Genomic DNA, 19,666 nt, shown 5'->3' with positions numbered 1-19,666 from the left:
ACAGGGACAGTGCACATTAATCAACGTTTCAGTAAAAGTGCCGGTTTTAGCCAGCCCCTGTTAAATCTTTTAGACTCTGGTGTTAAATATTGAAGTATTTCAAATTTACCCTACTGTAAATATGTAGACAATAGCAGATAATCAACATGAATGTAGGGGTATTGGGTTGGATCTCACGCGGATCACAACTTCCCTCGCGCAGCGAATGAGTCCTCAACATGTTCTGGACACAGTGTTTTTGCATCGTATGCTAGATCACAACAGCTGTTTGTCACTGTCAAGTATTTCCTGGATCAGGAGGAAATGATCCAGGATGGTTGACAATATCACTAGGCCTAACTAAACAGGTACCTAATGCACATCCAACATAGCCTATTGAAGAACCATACAAAAGTTAGGTGACGCTTTCAGGAAGAAGCATTTGAATTTGCAATCATTTTGGATTTGTGTGCCCATGAAAACTGTTTTCATCGCGCAGCCTAAAATATCAATATGAACGTTTGATAAAGCGGTGCTGCTGTTAATAACGCACCTTATAGACTCAGCTAGACTTGTCCCGCTGATGGGCCATAAGGGGTGGGAAGCAAATATCAAGGAATTATCATAGGCCTAGTTTTATTATATTGATAATTAGATTCCATGAAGCAATTTGAAAGTAAATTAATTATTACACGCTTGAAATAACTTTTCTTTATATGTGAAAGTTTGAAATATATTCATATATTAATAGGCTTATCGATTTCACGTTATTCCCCCAACCTTAATTTATTTTCTGTGTCTAAAAGGAAGACAACGATTGCAGTTTATAAAAATATATATATATATTATACAATATTCTGCCCATATGAACAAATGTATTTTTAAGACATATGTGAACAAATATATGAAAACCTTCAGGCGGGTTTTAAATGAGTTTACCCACTAATGTATGCTTATGGATTAAATGTGTCAAGTTATTTGCCCAACCCTGTTTTATTTCGGTTATTCTATTTAAAAGAAAGGCAACGAATGCAGCACATTTGTATTTATTCAAGCCCTATATATTCTGCCCATATGAACAAACTGACCAATAGCCAGCCGTCGTTCCCCAGCCATTTGCACACACTCATTGTACCTCAGCCATTTGCACACACTCATTGTACCTCAGCCATTTGCACACACTCATTGTACCTCAGCCATTTGCACACACTCATTGTACCTCAGCCATTTGCACACACGTGCTTTGCCTGCACTTCAATATTTCAGACTGGTATGGGAGCAATCTGTTTTGGTTTTCTCTCAGAGACTTGTCCAAACAGACTGACTTTTCTAAACAAACCGTCTTATCTCAACAATACTATTTATCCAGCCTTTCCTAAGGCTCTCAGGTAGGTCAAAACATGACAGTCTAATTTAGGGAAACCATAGAGGTGTCTTGTCTCAGAGTGAACTACATACAAGTAATCCAAACTGTCCAGACAGGATTTTTAAAGGTCAACTGACTGTTTCCACTTTAGATCTTTCCACTCTGAAAATAATTTGTGTGCATGCAAACATTCAAGTGATTTGTTCTATCTGTATATAAAAAAAATTGTATTGTATTTGCGAGACATTCTATTGCACATTTGGAGCTAGTAACATAAGCATTTCACTGCACCTGCTATAACACCTGCAAATCTGTGTACATGACCATTCAGATTTGATGTGTGTGTGTACCCGTAGGCTAGCAGTCCCCAGGACCTCCGGCTATTTTATGAGAAAAACAAGAACCTCAGCCCCAAGTAAGTGTTCACGAACTGTCTTGTTTTTAGAGACCGAGGGTTCAGATTTCTTTGATTTATTCTTATTCTTTCACAGGAGATTGTTTATTGAATGTTGCTTCCATTTTAATGTACTAATGTTGTGGGAGAACACATTTCATCATTGCCTGTGTTACAAATTACTTTTGATTATCATACTCTCACATACTGCTTTTTGCAGCTTTCACTACCACAATTGTAAAATTAACAATTTTTGGCAAATTGCAAAACATGCCCCTGATCAGTTGTTACAGCAGGAATGAAGTGTAAAGTACCATCACGCATTCATGGTGACTTGTGTGTTTCCCCTCCCAGTATCCCCAGAGAGACCTCCTGTCCCCTGAGGCTTCTGCTGCTGGGTCTTCTGCAGCGAAACCACACGGACCGCATGGACTTTGGTCAGTGGGGCCACGCTCATTATTTAAGAGATGTTTCAAATTGATAGGGAATCCCTAGCATGTTCATCACTTTCAATCTTTTTCTCTTCTCATTGCAGAAGAGTTCTTCCGTCACCCCTTCCTGGAGGCGAGCTCGTCCATGAAGAAAAGTGACTAATAGTCCTTATTCATCCATCTTCTCATCCCTAACTGAAACCTCCAAACCATGCCAATATTGATTTTCACTTGTTTTCTTGGTGATTTTTGATGGGTTTGACTTTATTGGCCTATCTATCATATCAAGAGGACAGTCTGATTTATTACTTTGAGAATTGATATTGATATTTTTCTTTCATACAGCAGCAACTCCTGCTGTGACCATGGCGTGCTTTCCCAGCTCCGCTTCAGCCAGCTCCTGTAGCAGCTCTTCCACCTCACACCTGGCCTCCCCACCGGTGAGTGTGTGTGCATCAATATATACATGATTGTGTGCATGCTATACAGTGTATATACCATGTGTTTGTTTAAAGCATCTTGTAAACAGCGTGATTCAGAGGTGACCGTAGTAACTCATCCGTGGGGCCTCAGTCTTATCACTGATGATGTGTTCAACTCTGTGTGATAAGGCCCAGCTGTCTGACTTAATGACCCATAGGCATAGACTGTTATTGCCCAACAGTTGTAAACTGAAACATACTAGGTTAGAGCTACTGTTGATCAAATCAAATTGCCTTTGGTCACATACACATAGTTAGCAGATTATTGCGAGTGTAGCGAAATGCTTGTGCTTCTAGTTCTGACAGTGCAGCAATATCTAACAAGTCATTTAACAATTCCCTACCAACTACCTAATACACACAAATCTAAGTAAAGGAATGGAATAATATATAAATATACAGGTGAGCAATGACAGAGCAGCATAGGCAAGATGCAATAGATGGTATAAAATACAGTATATACGGTCAAAGTTTATGTTCAGTCTTGTCTTGTCTGGCTGGTATAGGGCTTTTTGTCTAATCTGTAGTGTAATGTGCTGCTGCCTGTGAAATTTGATGACACCCTTGTGATTATAGTCTGTTATCAGTGATACTGTATATGGTGGATGGTTGATTGTTTGAAACATAGACGGTGTGGGTAGTTCAGAGTCGGTGCTGTGGTCATCGTTCCTGCCTACCTCTCTCTTTCTCTCTCCTTTCTCTCTCTGCAGCAGTCCCTGGCTGAGGTCCAGCAGGTCCGTACTAAGACACTCGCTTCTCCTACCCAGGATTTCCCTGGCTTCCTCCTCAAGGACTCGTCTGGAGGGGGCTGCAGCAGTAAGAACTCCTCCTGTGACACAGACGACTTTGTCATGGTGCCCGCCCACTTTCCCAGTGAGTACACTCTTTACTCTACCAATGTACTCCCATAGAGCTCAGTCAGTGATGTATAGAATCCAGAAATTGTGAGTGACGTTTCTCTCTTAGTAAAAAAATTAAGGTTTAAAGCCAGACAAATAAAATGTTACTTTAAAAAAATATATTTCTAAATGTATGATGAATTTGTCATTTGGGTCACTTCGAAGTGATACAAATGAAGGTTTTACAAATTCTAAGTACAGCAGCATTGTTAAGAAATTGCAGGTAAGATTTATCCAGGTAATTATGACACATAGAACATGCACTCGGACGATCTGTCCCTCTGATCCATCCATCTACAGCAACACAATCTAGCTATATCCCTCTGAATACAAACAAGACTCACAAATGAGAGATGAGTGATACAGAATAAACATGTAATTTAGCTGACAAATGCATGTCGTAAAGGTTATTAATATTGGCTCCTGTCTGTGTGTCTGTCTGCGACAGCTGATGATTTGCAGATTTGAAACCACTGGTGGGTCTGTTGTTAGAGTTGCTTTGATGTTGCTAGCTTGAGCTTCTTAATGAATTGTGGGCAATATTCATTCAGCAGGGGATTGAGAATATTTTCCTAGTGCAGCACTTGCTAGTTTGACCATATTTCAGACTTCTCAGCACGATCTGTGCCAGCAGCATGCCGGACACTATGGATAATATTTACGAAAGTCAGTTCTGTCTACTGGGAAGTGAAGCAAGCTAGCTAGGAAACAGATAGATCTGACCACACACTCATTGCTTGCAAATGTGCATAGCCTACCGTTGGGTGATTAGTTTACAGCTAAATAAACATTCATACTCTTGCAAATTTATCTGGAGTTGCTAGCTGACTTATTGGTTTCCTCTTGGATGTGGAGTTTATTCTATTTATTCTGTTTATTCTAATGCAACCTTTTTGATGGCAAATTTATTAAACCCTATAGTTGCTGAGTGTCAACTTTTCCAGGCAAGTGTTTGCACTGCAAGAGATCAAGCTTATGACAGCGCTACCATTGCATGGCAGTAGACGGCCTATATTGTTGAACATGTCTATGTCAATTAGAATTACATTTTAGTGCTGCAACGTTCATAGGTGACTCACTTGTAAATTGTCATGTTTATGCAGTAGAGTAACCTACATGCTTGTCTGGTACTGACTGATGGAAGGGTGGCTGGCCCAGGAGCCACTTGAGAACTCTCAGATAGAGCACATTATGACGTCTTGTCTGGGTTTGTTTACATTATGTCTTGCCTGGTTTTGTTTTGTTGCCTCGACAATTTGATATTTCATAATCACAAATTATTTAAATGAGACGTACTAAGTCTGGATTTAAGGATGTAGTAGGTTTCTACTCCAATGTTTCATCAGTTTGGTTTGATGTGTTGCCATGGTTTCTCAGCAGGTGAGCTCACCTGTGAGGGGCCTACTGGAAAGGTGTTCCACGACAGTCTGATGAACAGCGGGTGAGTTTAGTGGTCAGGGTCGTACCTCGATGCTGATGGGAAATACACCCAATCCTACTTCTTCATAGTAATATAATATACATTATAATCACAAAACGTTTGTGTTCTCAACTCCTCATTAGCTCTCTGCTAGCCTTTGGTGGCCTGGGCAGTCAGGGCAAGACCCCACCCCACTCCCCCTCCTACAGTGGCTCCCCCAATCCTATCAGGTAAGAGCAAAACACACTCTTACTGGACAGGAATTCATTCTCAGTGTTCAGAAAGATTAAGCCATCTAGACATGCTAGTCAGGTCACCCTGGTAGCTGGGTGGTGTATTGAGTACTGAAAGCAAAGGTCGATGATATACCCTTCTATAGTAAGAGTATTAGTGTGTAAGGCTCGATGACCGGCAAGTCAGTAAAGAACAAATTCTTATTTACAATTCATGGTCGACACCAGCCAAACCCTGTGCGCCGTCCTATGGGACTCCAAATCACGGCCGGTTCTGATACAGCGTGGATTCGAAATAGGGTGTCTGTTGTGACACCTCTAGCACTGAGATGCAGTGTCTTAGACCACTGCGCCACTCGGTTGGCCAGTAGGTCAACCCCAAAGCAAGGGCTCTCTCAGCTCTCATTCTCTCTCACTCTGTCTCTCTCTCTTTCACTCTTTCTCTCACACACTTTTACATAGATTTTTTCCTCAGTATTTTTGCCGTTTCACTCTCTTAATGCATTTAACAGATGGAATGGCTAAACGTAACCAACGCCCCCTTTCTCTCTTCTTTCAGTCGGCCTAACGAGTTCTCCGGCAGTAACTGTGGTAACTATGGTCAGTCGGTGCCCATTCCGGTTCCCACTCAGGTCCAAAACTACCAGCGTATGGAGCAGAAGCTCCATTCCCCCAGCCAGGACGGCTCTCCACGGTCAGTGTATGGGCCTTCAGAAAGTATTCACACTCCTTAACTTTTTCCACATTTTGTTGTTACATTTTGTTGTTACACAATACCCCATAATGTCAAAGTGGTATTACGTTTTTAGAATTGTTTTATTAGTAAGTTCACCTTTTTGTTATGACAAGCCTAAATAAGTTCATGAGTAAACGTTTGCTTAACAAGTCACATAATATGTTGCAGGGACTCACTGTGTGCAATAATAGTGCAACATGATTTTTGTATGACTACCTCATCACTGTACCCCATGCATACAATAATCTGTAAAGTCCCTCAGTCTAGCAGTGTATTTAAAACACTGATTCAACCACAAAGACCATGGAGGTTTTCCAATGCCTCGCAAAAAAGGACACCTATTGGTAGATGGGTAAAAAGCATTAATCCTGTTTGTAATAAGGCACTAAAGTAAACTGCATGTCCTGAAAAACGAACAAATTGTTATGTTTTGGGCAAATATAACACATCACTGAGTATCACGATTCATATTTTCAAGCATGGTGATGGCTGCATCATGTTATGGTATGCTTGTCATCGGCAAGGACTAGTTGTTTAGGATAAAAATAAACGGAATAGAGCTAAGAACAGTCAATGTCCTAGAGGAAAACCTGGTTCAGTCTGCTTTCCAACAGACACTGGGAGACAAATTGAACCTTTCAGCAGGACATAACCTAAAACACAAGGCCAAATATACACTGGAGTTGCTTACCAAGAAGACAGTGGCCTAGTTACAATTTTGACTTAAATCGTCTTGAAAATCTATGGCAAGACATAAAAATGGCTATCTAGCAGTGATCAACAGCCAACTTGGCAGAGCTTGAAGAATGTTAAAAATAATATTGTACAATCCAGGTGTGCAAAGTTCTTAGATGCTTACCCAGAAAGACTCACATCTGTAATCACTGCCAAAGGTGATTCTAACGTGCATCTAATCAATTTGGAATTCATGCTGTAACACAACAAAATGTGGAATAACTCATGGGGTATGAATACTTTCTGAAAGCACTGCAGATATACATGCATTATCTACACACACGCTTATATTAACCTGTAGTCTCCTCTGTGGCACAGTAGTATAATTTCTGGCTTGGCGGTAATAGGGAATATTGTCTTATTCTGTGACTTCTCTTGTTTCTCTCCCCACCACAGGCTGTCCACCCCAGTGCGTCGCTGTAGCAGCAATAGTTCACTGGGATTTGGAAGGACTGGCCCATCTCTGCCTTACCCAGGAGGCCACGGGGCCTTGGCTGGCCTCCGCAGGCTGTCTGTAGGAGGGGCCAGACCCTTCCAGCTTTCACCTCAAGGTCTGCCAGAGTGCACTGATGTGTCATAAAATGTCTCTTTTTCTCTCCTCTTATTCTTCTTCTCCCCCCTCTCTCATTTCCCTCTGTGTCTGAAGTGGGTACCATCCCTGAGCTGCCAGGGCAGGTGCGCCCGCTGGGCACAGACACCGGTAGTGGGGGGTTGCAGGATGGAGGTGAGAACCCAGAGTTCCCCTCCTTCTTTCCCTTTTCGTCCCCCTAACTTCTATGTTGACTGTTTTAGTGTTTTGTTAGTGGTGGATGTCATGGTTAAACTGGTCAGGGGCGCTGGAGACTCTTGCTTTGTATCCCAAGGTTAATGACTTCCTGTTGGCTTGATCAGTGGGGTTTAAAACTGACTTAAAGGAACCTTTTGATGTTTTGCTTCCATGTGTCTTTCCCTCACCTTGTCGGTGTATCTAGTATAATATATATTGACATTTCATTATTCACATTGTGCTGCACTATTATTCCTCCTCTAACCCCTGTCCCTCTCCAGCTCTCCAGTTCCTCGACATGCGGCCTCCCGCTCAGCAGCAAGGCCTGGTCACCCGGCTTCACAGCGCCCCATGTCTCCTCGAGGCTGCTAGCAGGGGCGGCAGGCAAAATATCAGGAAGCAGCACTCTGACCCAGTGGTGGCCAACCACCGGGCAGGCATGGTGACTATGCGGCCCCTGCACTCCTCCCCCAGGCTGAGTGAACTCATGCAGCGCAGCCCCCTCCCCACCATTCTAGGATCTCCCTCGAGAGTAAGTTCATGTTTTGGACAGCGCATCAAGTATAAGACCTATGCTTGTGTTTATAGGAAGCTGAGGTATCAAGCAAATGGCTTTAATCAGTCAATCTCACTGTCCATAGCCTTTATATTCTCTACTTTGGCTGAGTCTTGCCTCTGACACTGACATCCTGTCTACAGGCCATCCCACCCTTTGAGTTTCCAAAACCTCCCAGCACCCCCAACCTGGTGACCTTCCTGGCCCAGCAGGGCCTGGTTCTGGCCCCGCCTGGCAGCAGGACTGCCTCAGACCACAGGGACCCAGGACAGCCGCCCACTGGGCAGCTTGGTCAATACAGCCACAGGACCGCAGAGGACAACAAGAGCTTTGGCAGGTCTCAGAGTGCAAGTCGTCTGTCTGACATGTTGCTGATGGCTGCATTTGGAGGGCCGCTGGGGGAGCGGGGGAGCAGTGAGAACCTCTGCTCTAACAGAGGAGCCATAGACATCACAGGTGGGCTTAGTAGAGCTGTTTACCAAGTTTTACTCTTCAGTAGATGACTACCTGAATGACTAAAGAGAGAGCTGCTATGTTCATGAACTGAGCTTGACTAGATTATATATATATACTGTATATATCAGTGTCTGACTGGAGATCCTTGTTTAAAGTTAAGCAACTTCGTTGGTTCACTCTTTGTATGAATGTTCAGCAAGACTAAACAGATTTCTTCACTCACTTTTTTAACTGGGGTCACGGTATCAATTGGGTGACATTCCACAGGGGTCAATTTCAACACTTAAACCTTTGAAAAAGGGACAAGGATCCCATTGTATTCTAGATGAGATAAGGTGGAATACCATGCTAGTCAGTTTGGTCAGGATAGAGGCTTTCAGTGTGGCTTTGGACTGTTAACTGTAGCACATTTGGCGTGCAAAACCACACAAAGAGCCAATCATTTTTCAATATTGCCTGTCTAAGTGGGTCGGTGAAAGTTGATTCTGATAAGATGGAGGTTTCCTTACTGGAATATTATGTTTCAACATACTAAAACATTAACTGTTTTTAAACCCCTGCTTTTGGAGGACATCAGGTTTTATTTATACTGCTCTGCTAATAATATGGGCAAACTGGATGTTAAAAGCATGCATCTAACTACCACTTTAGATGACTACTTGCTCCACTGCACATAGCTAGGTCATTAGTTACTACGATTCATATTCTCTGGCCAATGTGTTTCTAATTTTAAAAATGAACCTCTCCAGAAATAAGTCTCTCACTGTTTCCGCCTGCTATCGACCCCCCCTCTGCTCCCAGCTGTGCCCTGGACGCCATTTGTGAATTGATCGCCCCCCATCTAGCATCGTTCTGTTAGGTGACCTAAACTGGGATATGCTTAACACCCCGTCAGTCCTACAATCTAAGCTAGATGCCCTCAATCTCACACAAATTATCAAGGAACCCACCAGGTACAACCCTAAATCCGTAAACATGGGCCAAATACACCTCTGCTGTTTTCAGCGATCACTGCCTCATTGCCTGTATCCGCTATGGGTCCGCGGTCAAACGACCACCCCTCATCACTGTCATACGCTCCCTAAAACACTTCTGCGAGCAGGCCTTTCTAATCGACCTGGCCCGGGTATCCTGGTAGGATATTGACCTCATCTCATCAGTCTAGGATGCCTGGTCATTCTTTAAAAGTAATTTCCTCACCATCTTAGATAAGCATGCCCCATTCAAAAAATGCAGAACTAAGAACAGATATAGCCCTTGGTTCACTCCAGACCTGACTGCCCTTGACCAGCACAAAAACATCCTGTGGGGGACTGCCATGGCATCGAATAGTCCCCATGATATGCAACTGTTCAGGGAAGTCAGGAACCAATACACGCAGTCAGTCAGGAAAGCCAAGGCTAGCTTTTTCAAGCAGAAATTCGCAACCTGTAGCTCTAACTCCAAAAGCTTTTGGGACACTGTAAATAAAGTCCATGAAGAACAAGAGCACCTCCTCCCAGCTGCCCACTGCATTGAGACTAGGTAACATGGTCACCACCGATAAATCCATGATAATCGAACATTTCAATAAGCATTTCTCAACGGCTGGCCATTCCTTCCTCCGAGCGACTCCAACCCTGGCCAACAGCTCCATCCCCCCCGCAGCTACTCGCCCAAGCCTCCCCAGCTTCTCCTTCACCAATATCCAGACAGCAGATGTTCTGAAAGAGCTGCAAAACCTGGACCCGTACAAATCAGCTGGGCTAGATAATCTGGACCCTCTCTTTCTAAAAGTCTACGCCGCCATTGTTGCAACCGCTATTACCAGCCTGTTCAACCTCTCTCTCGTATCGTCCGAGATCCCTAAAGATTGGAAAGCTGCCGCGTTCATCCCTCTCTTCAAAGGGGGTGACACCCTAGACCAAAACTGTTAGAGACCTATCCATCCTGCCTATCTAAAGTCTTTGAAAGCCAAGTTCATAAACAGATCACTGACCATTTCGAATCCCACCGTACCTTCTCAGCTGTGCAATCCGGCTTCCGAGCCGGTTACGGGTGCACCTCAGCCACGTTCAAGGTACTAAACGATATCATAACTGCCATCGATAAGAGACAGTACTGTGCAGCTGTCTTCATCAACCTGGCCAAGGCTTTCAACTCTGTCAATCACCGTATTCTTATCGGCAGACTCAATAGCCTTGTTGTTTCTGATGACTGCCTCGCCTGGTTCACCAACTACTTTGCAGACAGAGTTCAGTGTGTCAAATCGGAGGGCATGTTGTCCGGACCTCTGGCAGTCTCCATGGGGGTACTACAGGGTTCAATTCTCGGGCCGACTCTTTTCTCTGTCTAAATCAATGATGTCGCTCTTGCTGCGAGCGATTCCCTGATCCACCTCTACGCAGACGACATCATTCTGTATACTTCTGGCCCTTCCTTGGACACTGCGCTAACGATCATCCAAACGAGCTTCAATGCCATACAACACTCCTTCCGTGGCCTCCAACTTCTCTTAAACTCTAGTAAAACCAAATGCATGCTTTTCAACCGTTCGCTGCCCGCACCCGCCCGCCCGACTAGCATCGCCACCCTGGACAGTTCCGACCTAGAATATGTGGACAACTATAAATACCTAGGTGTCTGGCTAGACTGTAAACTCTTCTTCCAGACTCATATTAAACATCTCCAATCCAAAATCAAATCTAGAATCAGCTTTCTTTTTCGCAACAAAGCCTCCTTCACTCACGCCGCCAAACTTACCCTCGTAAAACTGACTATCCTACCGATCCTCGACTTTGTCGATGTCATCTACAAAATAGCTTCCAACACTCTACTCAGAAAACTGGATGCAGTCTATCACAGTGCCATCCGTTTTGTTACCAAATCACCTTATACCACCCACCACTGCGACCTGTATTCTTTAGTCGGCTGGCCCTCGCTACATGTTCGTCGCTAGACCTACTGGCTCCAGGTCATCTATAAATCTATGCTAGGTAAAGCTCCGCCTTATCTCAGTTCACAGGTCACGATAACAACACCCACCCGTAGCACACGCTCCAGCAGGTATATCTCACTGATCATCCCCAAAGCCAACACCTCATTTGGCCGCCTTTCCTTCCAGTTCTCTGCTGCCAGTGACTGGAACGAATTGCAAACATCGCTGAACTTTTATTTCCCTCACAAACTTGAAACATCAACTATCTGAGCAGCTAAACGATCACTGCAACTGTACATAGTCCATCTGTAAATAGCCCACCCATAAATAGCCCACCCAATCTACCTACCTCATCCCCATACTGTTTTTATTTTATTTACTTTTCTGCTCTTTTGCACACCAGTATCTCTACTTGCACATCTGCTCATTTATCAATCCAGTGTTAATCTGCTAAATTGTAAATATTTGCTCCTATGGCCTATTTATTGCCTACCTCCTTTTGCACACACTGTATATAGACTTTCTTTTCTCTACTGTGTCATTGACTTGTTTGTGTTATTGACTTGTTTATTGTTTACTCCATGTGAAACTCTGTTGTCTGTGTCACACTGCTATGCTTTATCTTGGCAGGTCGCAGTTACAAATGAGAACTTGTTCTCAACTAGCCTACCTGGTTAAATAAAGGGGAAATGAAATACATTTTAAAAATGATTAGTGCTGTGTTTCTGTCCGTCAGCACCCTCTGGTGATGGTGCCATGGCTGCAGGCTCAGCCAGCCCAGCCCAGGTGGTGTTCACTGTGGGCTCCCCGCCCAACAGCAGCACCCTACCACACACCTCCAGGACCAGGCAGTACTCAGGTAAATTCTCAGCAGCCTGGTGATGTCATCCTTTACTCAGCACAGCACCACTATGTAATGTGTTAAAAAATGATATTGATACCAATGATGAAAAACAGCAGTAGAGTATACAATGGCACAGTTTGGTAAAGGTTACAAATGGTACAATTTGGATATGGCAGTAATGAAACAAAAAAGGTTGTGGTAGACTATAAGATTTCCTCCTCCCACAATCCCAGGTCCCCATAGACCTGACCCTCCCATCCCCCCTCCCCAGCTCCCACCTGCCAGGAAGATAGTGAGACCTCTCCTAGCTGTCCCACCACAAAATTAGAATGCGACCGGCTATGGCGATCTCAGTGGCAACGATGTACACAATACATTTCCCTATGTTAGCCATGATCTAGTGCCTGTTACCCAGTGCACCCAGTGCCTGTTCTGAGCTTCCTGCCATGCTCTAACCTCTACTTTCTATAGCAGGCTCCTCTAGCTCTATCAGCCCAGTGGGGTCCTTTACCAGCCGAGGCACCTATCTGGAAGGCTTCGAGGATCCCTCCAGTCCACGCTACAGCTTCACGGACCCCATCACGGCCAACATGGGGGGACCGGTCACCTTCCTGGCCCCTGAGCTGCCAGAGGAGACACTGATGGCGGTGAGAGGATGAGAGTGGGCATGGGGTGGTCATTTCATCTCTGTGTCTGTATTAAGGAATGCCCATTAGAGGGTGACACGGGAACAGGACTCCTGTGGGTCTTGCAGGTCCAGTGGTATTCCAGCAGGAATGGGAGTGAAGTTCTAGAGTCAAGTTCAGGACAGGACAGAATCGACACTCCACAGTAACGGGCAGTAGTTCTAAACAGAGTTTGTTTGGGGGGTTAATATGTATTGTGTGGATAATTTCAGAAGGAGACTGTTTGTAGGCCTAATAGTTAACTTAATAGAAATCTATAAAAAAATCCATGGTCATTTTGCCCCTCCCCCTCATGTCGGCTCAGTCTCGCTCCAGTTGTAGCCAGTCACTACTTTACCTCAAATGCATGCAGAGATTTACACAATTCCACATGTCCATATCCATGAGTTCATCCAACTCTGGGTAAGTACAAGGGCTGTCTTTAGAAAAGTTTGTGGTCATATGCACATCCTTAAAAACCTAGGTGCAGGGCTAATAAAGAATACTAGTATAGAACATGAAGGCCCTCACACTGTTAAAGCTCCCAATTCACTACTTTATTGACAACGTTTTCATCCCAAACAGATTCTCATCAGGTCAAATAAAGTGCAAGGGCTGCCTTCATTGCCAAAATCTCATAATGTGGTTATTATCACCTGTGTGCAGCCTAGGCAACTGTCTCGTGAGCGCAGAGCAGCAGCTAAACGCAGCAGTTGCTATGGCTACTCAAATGCAGAGCGGCTCTATCGCATTAGTGGAAACCAAGACTGTTCTCAGGGCATATCTGCCAGTTTTGAATAGCAGAAGTGACTTTTTGTAGCAGGTTAGGAGAATTAACGTGACATGTTAAGATAATTAGGTTTGTAATAGCGAACTTTGTAGTGGTCAATGTGAATGACCTTGTCTCTCTCTCTTTCCCTCTGACTGTCTGAGAGCAGCAGGAGCACACAGAGACCCTGAGGAGCCTTCACTTCACCCTGGACTTTGCCTGCTGTCTGATGGAGGTGGCGGGAGTCAGGGGGACCGGGGCTGTGGCGGAGCAAGGGGACACCTCCCCACCCTCCCTCCTGCAGCAGCAGAGCCTGGTGGCAGACCAGATCAGCTCCCTCAGCCGGGAGTGGAGGTGAGAGCCACCAGCCAATAAAGCTCAACCAGTTCTACCACTATTACTGAAACGACTTTGTCCAGTATTTCCTTTTTATGGAAGAGGAGCTCTTTACAAATGGATGATAAAAGCAAGTCAGACTTGTTTACTGCTCACTTTGACATTCAGAGACACTTTGCGATGACTGTAGCACTGGCTAAAAAAACTTGCCATGAGTCTGATCTGTGTGTGTTTGTGTCTCAGCTATGCGGAGCAGCTGGTGTTGTACTTGAAGACTGCAGAGCTCCTGTCGTCTGCCTTACACACAGCCATGGAGTGCATCAAACAGGGCAAACTGTACCCCTCTGCTACTGTCAAACAAGGTAAGACCCAACAACCTTACAAAATGGCTGATTGGAGAAGCCAAAATGAAAAGCCAACATTTACAGGAGGATATAACATTAAACCTAAGTAGTAGATGATATATCAGTAAATATTCTTGAGCCCAACCCTACTTGGAGTAGATAAGCTCTCTGTCTGTATATAACACTGTTCCTCTCTTAACCCTCTCCTCTGTGACTGTGTGTTTAGTGGTGAAGAGACTGAACAAGCTTTTCAAGTCCAGCGTGTCGTCCTGCTTCTCCCTCAACGCCCGGCTAGAGCGCTTCTTTTCTAGAAAGCACCGTCTCATGGACCACATTAACACTATCACCGCCGAGAGGCTGCTGTTCAGCCACACCGTTCAGATGGTGAGGGAGATACTGTGTTCAGCTCAACACCGTTCAGATGGTGAGGGAGACACTGTGTTCAGCTCAACACCGTTTCTGTCATCTCAGCCTCTGATCTCTTCCTCAGCATCTGATCTCTTCTTCACCCTCTACTAGGCTTGTGGTTGACTCGTTTAACCATTTATACAGCTTCATGTTTTCATCAACCTCGTGCATGTAGTGTGTAGCTATCATAAAGTGATATTTGAGTTAACCTGCTAATAAGGAGTATGATTGGGGTCTTTGCTATTATTCACCCATACTTCCAAACGGAATCCCTTGTATTCAAACCCATTTATACAAACCTTTATCGTGGCAGTATTCCTCTCTCCTCTCTGACTTTGCCCACTAACTCCCCCTCTGTCTCTCCCCAGGTGCAGGCTGCTGCTCTGGATGAGATGTTCCACCAGGGAGAGGCGTCGGTGCAGCGCTACCACAAGGCCCTGCTGCTGATGGAGGGCCTGTCCCTGCTCCTCACCGAGCACGAAGACATCCTCATCGTTACCAAATGCAAGTCATCTCTCATCTCTCACCACAACCCCTTACCTAGATCTGGGGTAGCAAAATACTCTTAGCAAAAATGTGTATCTTTAATTTACAATCTGTAGAAACTATGAGAATAGGAAGGTTCAGAACTTTTGTGAAACAGCACAGTGGAAAAAATAAATGGCAGCTAGAAATCAAAACTGGATGTTCTTCAGACAAAACATGTATTTTTACTGCTCTAATTACGTTGGTAACCAGTTTATAATACCAATAAGGCACCTCTGTGGGGTTTGTGATATATGGCCAATATACCACGACTAAGGTATGTGTCCGGGCACTCCGTGCTTCGTTGTGCATAAGAACAGCCCTTAGCCATGGTATATTGGCCATATACCACACCTCGTGCCTTGTTGCTTAAATATACTGTGTCTGTAAAATGTATGTATAGCTGGAAATAGAAGCCTAAGTATTGTTGTCCATTAGTTTTCTCCAATCGGAAGGTGTGATGGGGTTAGGGGAAAATAATAAAGGAACATATATCTTCATAGAACACCATTTTATTTCCATGACTACAGGAATGCAATTTCACACTAAATAGTTTTGGAAGTATACTGTTGTTTACTTAGCTCAGTGATTTGTCCCTTTGACCATATCCATTGATTAACTACTGCTTCTAAACCCCCATCCCCCGTTCTCTCTCTGCAGGTAAGGAGTACATCGAGCGTCGCCTCACAGCACTACAGTCAGGGCTCTGCATCTGAGGACTCTGCTCAGCACCCGTGGATGCTGCTAAACTATGATGTCAGTCATTCTGGACAGACACCACCATGCCCATTCAATCTGACCCCCTCCCTACCAACTCAGTATCCTCCCTCCTCCCTCTAGTTTCCATGGAGATACCAGCCAGTGGGGGGGGTTATGAAGGGCCTAGACTGGGTATGCTTGGGACTGGTGACGCTGGTCTCTCATACTCACAGTGGAGCCTGTGACTGCCTGGTTGATGTTGGAGAGGCTTGTGGGAAGTCCACTACTCACTCCTCCGTGTGTCAGACAGGACCCCACTACACGGACTGAGTGTGTTAGCTATTCATTTCTGTGCAGTGTCCCATACACACAGCCTCTTACAGTCAGTAACGCTGCCCTGAGCAATCGCAGCCAAGCGGTCTGCCGGAGGATTCTATTGCAGTCACAGACACGCTCCATTTGATTCTGTCAATAATTCAGCGCTAAGCAATCACAAATAGACCTTCACTCCTCTTAAGACATGAGGTATCACTCTATAAGAAGCCACTCTGTGTAACAAATATGAATCTCAACCCCTACGCGGGGCATTGTGCTATTTTTAGTTTGGCTTGTAATGGTGATTTGTGGACAATAGTATAGCGTGATATTACAGCGAGTGGGCTTAACTTGTCTGTTTGCCTCTTTTTGGTTTCTTTGATGGTTTACATTGATTTAGATTTTATTTGTCGTTTTCAAGGAAACCAGAAGAGTTTAAGAGCGTTAAACACAATTGTATGGCCTGTCACAGCCCACAGGCCTGTGTGTGGAGAAAAAAAATGTGTGTTGTTATTGACCCAGCTTAATGTACATTCCTGTGATAGAACCATATAAAGGGGCTGTTACAGAAGTATTGTACTTTATTCATCCCTGTCTGTGACAATTTGTCGATGCTAAGTTTGCCGTATTAACAATGACAATGTTGCCCTTTTGGACCCAGCAGATAGATTTTTTCGACCATAAACAGGAGAATGTAGAGAGGATTGCTGTATGTGCCACTTCTGGGCCTTGACAGGAAATGGACCTCACTGCGCATTTCCTTTTGACCAAAGTGTTTGATATGGCTGCCATGGTGGAAGAACAGCTGGAACTGCATAAACCCCATTGAGCTTTTTAGTCTGAGTGCTTGAGATGGATCATCTTATTAATATTTCCTGAAGTTTGTAGCAAATATTGTTATTTTATCCAGTATAGGCCAGGAATAGCACTTTGTAGACCAATCAGACAAATGAATATTGCCCGAATTGAAAAATAAACCAATTTGCACTGATCTCTGACCAGACACGTGAGATTTAGTTGAGCTTTATTTATTGCATACTTTCCCATTCAAACTTCTTATCGGAGTACAGCAATCACAATCAGTTTGTAAGACATGTTGGCAGTAGAGTAGCAGCCCCTGTGACTGGACTACACCAGTGATTGATTACTGGTGTTATAGCACTGTGTTGAGGTTTATCAGTACTGTACAGAAAGAAGAGGGAAGGTGACTTATAAGATGTACATGAAACATTATATGTTCAGTTTTTCATGTACATATTAGGAGAGATTTCAGTTTATATAGAATAATTTCTATGGGTTTTATTGTAGTTTTAGTCAGTTTTGTTTTAGGTTTATTCATAGTCAGATGTATGATGGGTGTCTGAATCTTGACAGGGACTCATAAGCTATTACATTTTGAAAGGTGCCTTTGAGAAGAAGACCCCCCCTAAAAAAACCTCTACATTTGTACACTGAAAAAATATTTGCTGTATTGAGTGTGTTTGTTTCGTTTCACAGTAGCCAAAATGAGGACTGATACTTGGAGTTTATCGAATTGTAGTGTATCGGTTGTTAAATGGATATTTGCTGGAAAGAGTTTTGTTTGAGGTGGGTGGCTGTTTCCCCAACCACAGCTCTAGGACCACATCATTGTAACCCCAGCAATAACAATTTGTGTTTAGATAAAACACCTGACAATATCTCTGACGGTGCAATGGACCAGTGGTTAGAAGCGACTTCTTCTACCCACTCCAAGAGGCTTGCGTGTTCCGTGTATGCATTTGTGTGAAACCGTGTTTGTGAAAGAGTGAAGAGCTTTTATATTTCCTCACTACAGGGAACTAACAGAAACGAGAGCAGTCCTGCAGCTCTGTTGCATATCGAGCTATGGATCCTACCTGACCGCCTTTTTCGTCATGGGTAGAGCAGTATGAGGAAGGGAGCATTTTCCCCTGTGAAGATTGAATATTTTGGTTTCCCCATAGATGTTTCTGGCCTTTTCCTTTCACCAGTCAGTAAAAAGTCTATTTTTTCTTACTCTGAAATGTTTCATTTGCATACAGCGTATGTCAATGCATTAATGTCTAGTTTATATGATACACATTCCAGATGATTATGTCATGTCTAGTGACCCATATGCTTCTTGTCACCCAGTGTGATTCCTACAGATCAGCTAGTGTAAAGTGGGAAATGTTCAACGAGTGACTGGTAGCAAGGCAATGGTAGACCTTTAAGCTTTTTATGCATCTGTCACTTTTTTGTTTTGTTTCTTACAATTAGTAGCCTAAAGCCACATAAATGTCAAATAAATCACTCTGTAGAAAAATTACAACTTAGAAGGTGGTTAATTGAAAAGCCCATGACGTAAAAGCTTGATCTGCACGCCAATGCTTAGGTGACGATGAATAAACAATACATGCCCACTTCCATAAGGGATATCACTGGAAAAACAAGGTTTTGCCATACAACTTGAGAGGTTTGCTTCTATGCTTTATAAATGCAGTATACCTGCAAGTTTGTTCCACACTGCTAATTTACCTTACTATCTCAGACTCTGTATCACTTATAAATAATGATTATAAAGTACGTTATTGCTCTGAATGTGTTTATATTACAAAGCATGGATAGAATCCCCCCCACACACACACACTTTTCAAAACATATTTCAAAATAATAGTATTAGAACAATCCCTACAGTAAATTCTAGATTTTAGTCAGAGTTACAGTGAGCTCCAAAATTATTGGGGTTGTGACTCTTTTTTTGACTGTGCTCCAGCACTTTGGATTTGAAATTATACAATGACTAAAAGGTTAAAGTGCAGACTGTCAGCTTTCATTTGAGGGTATTTTCATCTATATCGTGTGAATGAACCGTTTAGAAATTACAGCACTTTTTGTACATAGTTCCCCCATTTTAGAGGACCAAAAGTATTGTGACAAAATTCACAGGAGGCTGCTGAGGGGAGAACGACTCATAATAATAGCCGAAACGGAGCAAATGGAATGGCATCAAACACATGGAAACCATGTGTTTAATGTATTTGATACCAGTCCACTAATTCCGCTCCAGCCCATTCTCCCCAATGAAGGTGCCACATATACGTATATTAAAGTAGTCAAATGTTTTGTTATTTGGTCCCATATTCCTAGTACACCGGGATTACGTCAAGTGTGTGAGTCTACAAACTTGTTGGATGCATTTGCTGTTTGTTTTGGTTGAGTTTCAGATTATTTTGTGTCTGATAGAACACTTCTACATTCATATGGATGCTACTATGATTATGAATACTCCTGAATAATGATGCGTGGGAAAGTTACAGAAGCACAAATATCAAATCAAAGTCACTCAAATTACACAATACATAATTTACCATTCATTTCTATTGGGCACTAAATAATCAAACAACAAATG

The 19,666-nt window shown here is 43.5% G+C and overlaps 1 protein-coding gene across 11 annotated transcripts in view; it reads left to right on the top strand.

Annotated features, from left to right (window-relative positions):
• The window catches only part of LOC118387480 (serine/threonine-protein kinase ULK1-like), a 33,332-nt gene extending 16,066 nt beyond the window's left edge, over positions 1-17,266 (top strand). For 2 of the 11 annotated variants that reach the window (XM_052525654.1, XM_035775880.2), the window contains exons 9-27: positions 1,702-1,760; positions 2,094-2,176; positions 2,275-2,325; positions 2,516-2,610; positions 3,366-3,525; positions 4,929-4,992; positions 5,115-5,201; positions 5,764-5,898; positions 7,072-7,226; positions 7,322-7,399; positions 7,723-7,973; positions 8,141-8,453; positions 12,107-12,229; positions 12,686-12,861; positions 13,818-14,002; positions 14,228-14,346; positions 14,555-14,712; positions 15,105-15,240; positions 15,922-17,266. In XM_052525654.1, the coding sequence (XP_052381614.1) occupies positions 1,702-1,760; positions 2,094-2,176; positions 2,275-2,325; positions 2,516-2,610; positions 3,366-3,525; positions 4,929-4,992; positions 5,115-5,201; positions 5,764-5,898; positions 7,072-7,226; positions 7,322-7,399; positions 7,723-7,973; positions 8,141-8,453; positions 12,107-12,229; positions 12,686-12,861; positions 13,818-14,002; positions 14,228-14,346; positions 14,555-14,712; positions 15,105-15,240; positions 15,922-15,977 (2,484 nt within the window). In that variant the 3' untranslated portion in view covers positions 15,978-17,266. Of the gene's footprint in view, positions 1-1,701; positions 1,761-2,093; positions 2,177-2,274; positions 2,326-2,515; positions 2,611-3,362; positions 3,526-4,928; positions 4,993-5,114; positions 5,202-5,763; positions 5,899-7,071; positions 7,227-7,321; positions 7,400-7,722; positions 7,974-8,140; positions 8,454-12,106; positions 12,230-12,685; positions 12,862-13,817; positions 14,003-14,227; positions 14,347-14,554; positions 14,753-15,104; positions 15,241-15,921 lie in introns of all 11 variants that reach the window. The other 9 variants (XM_052525652.1, XM_035775878.2, XM_052525657.1 and 6 more) reach the window with 7 other exon arrangements.
• The last annotated feature ends 2,400 nt before the right edge of the window (positions 17,267-19,666 follow it).

Source organism: Oncorhynchus keta, chromosome 9, assembly GCF_023373465.1.
Source record: "Oncorhynchus keta strain PuntledgeMale-10-30-2019 chromosome 9, Oket_V2, whole genome shotgun sequence".
NCBI classification, from domain to species: domain Eukaryota; kingdom Metazoa; phylum Chordata; class Actinopteri; order Salmoniformes; family Salmonidae; genus Oncorhynchus; species Oncorhynchus keta.
The sequence above is the reverse complement of the archived record's forward strand: the minus strand, read 5'-3'. Positions and strand labels throughout refer to the sequence as shown.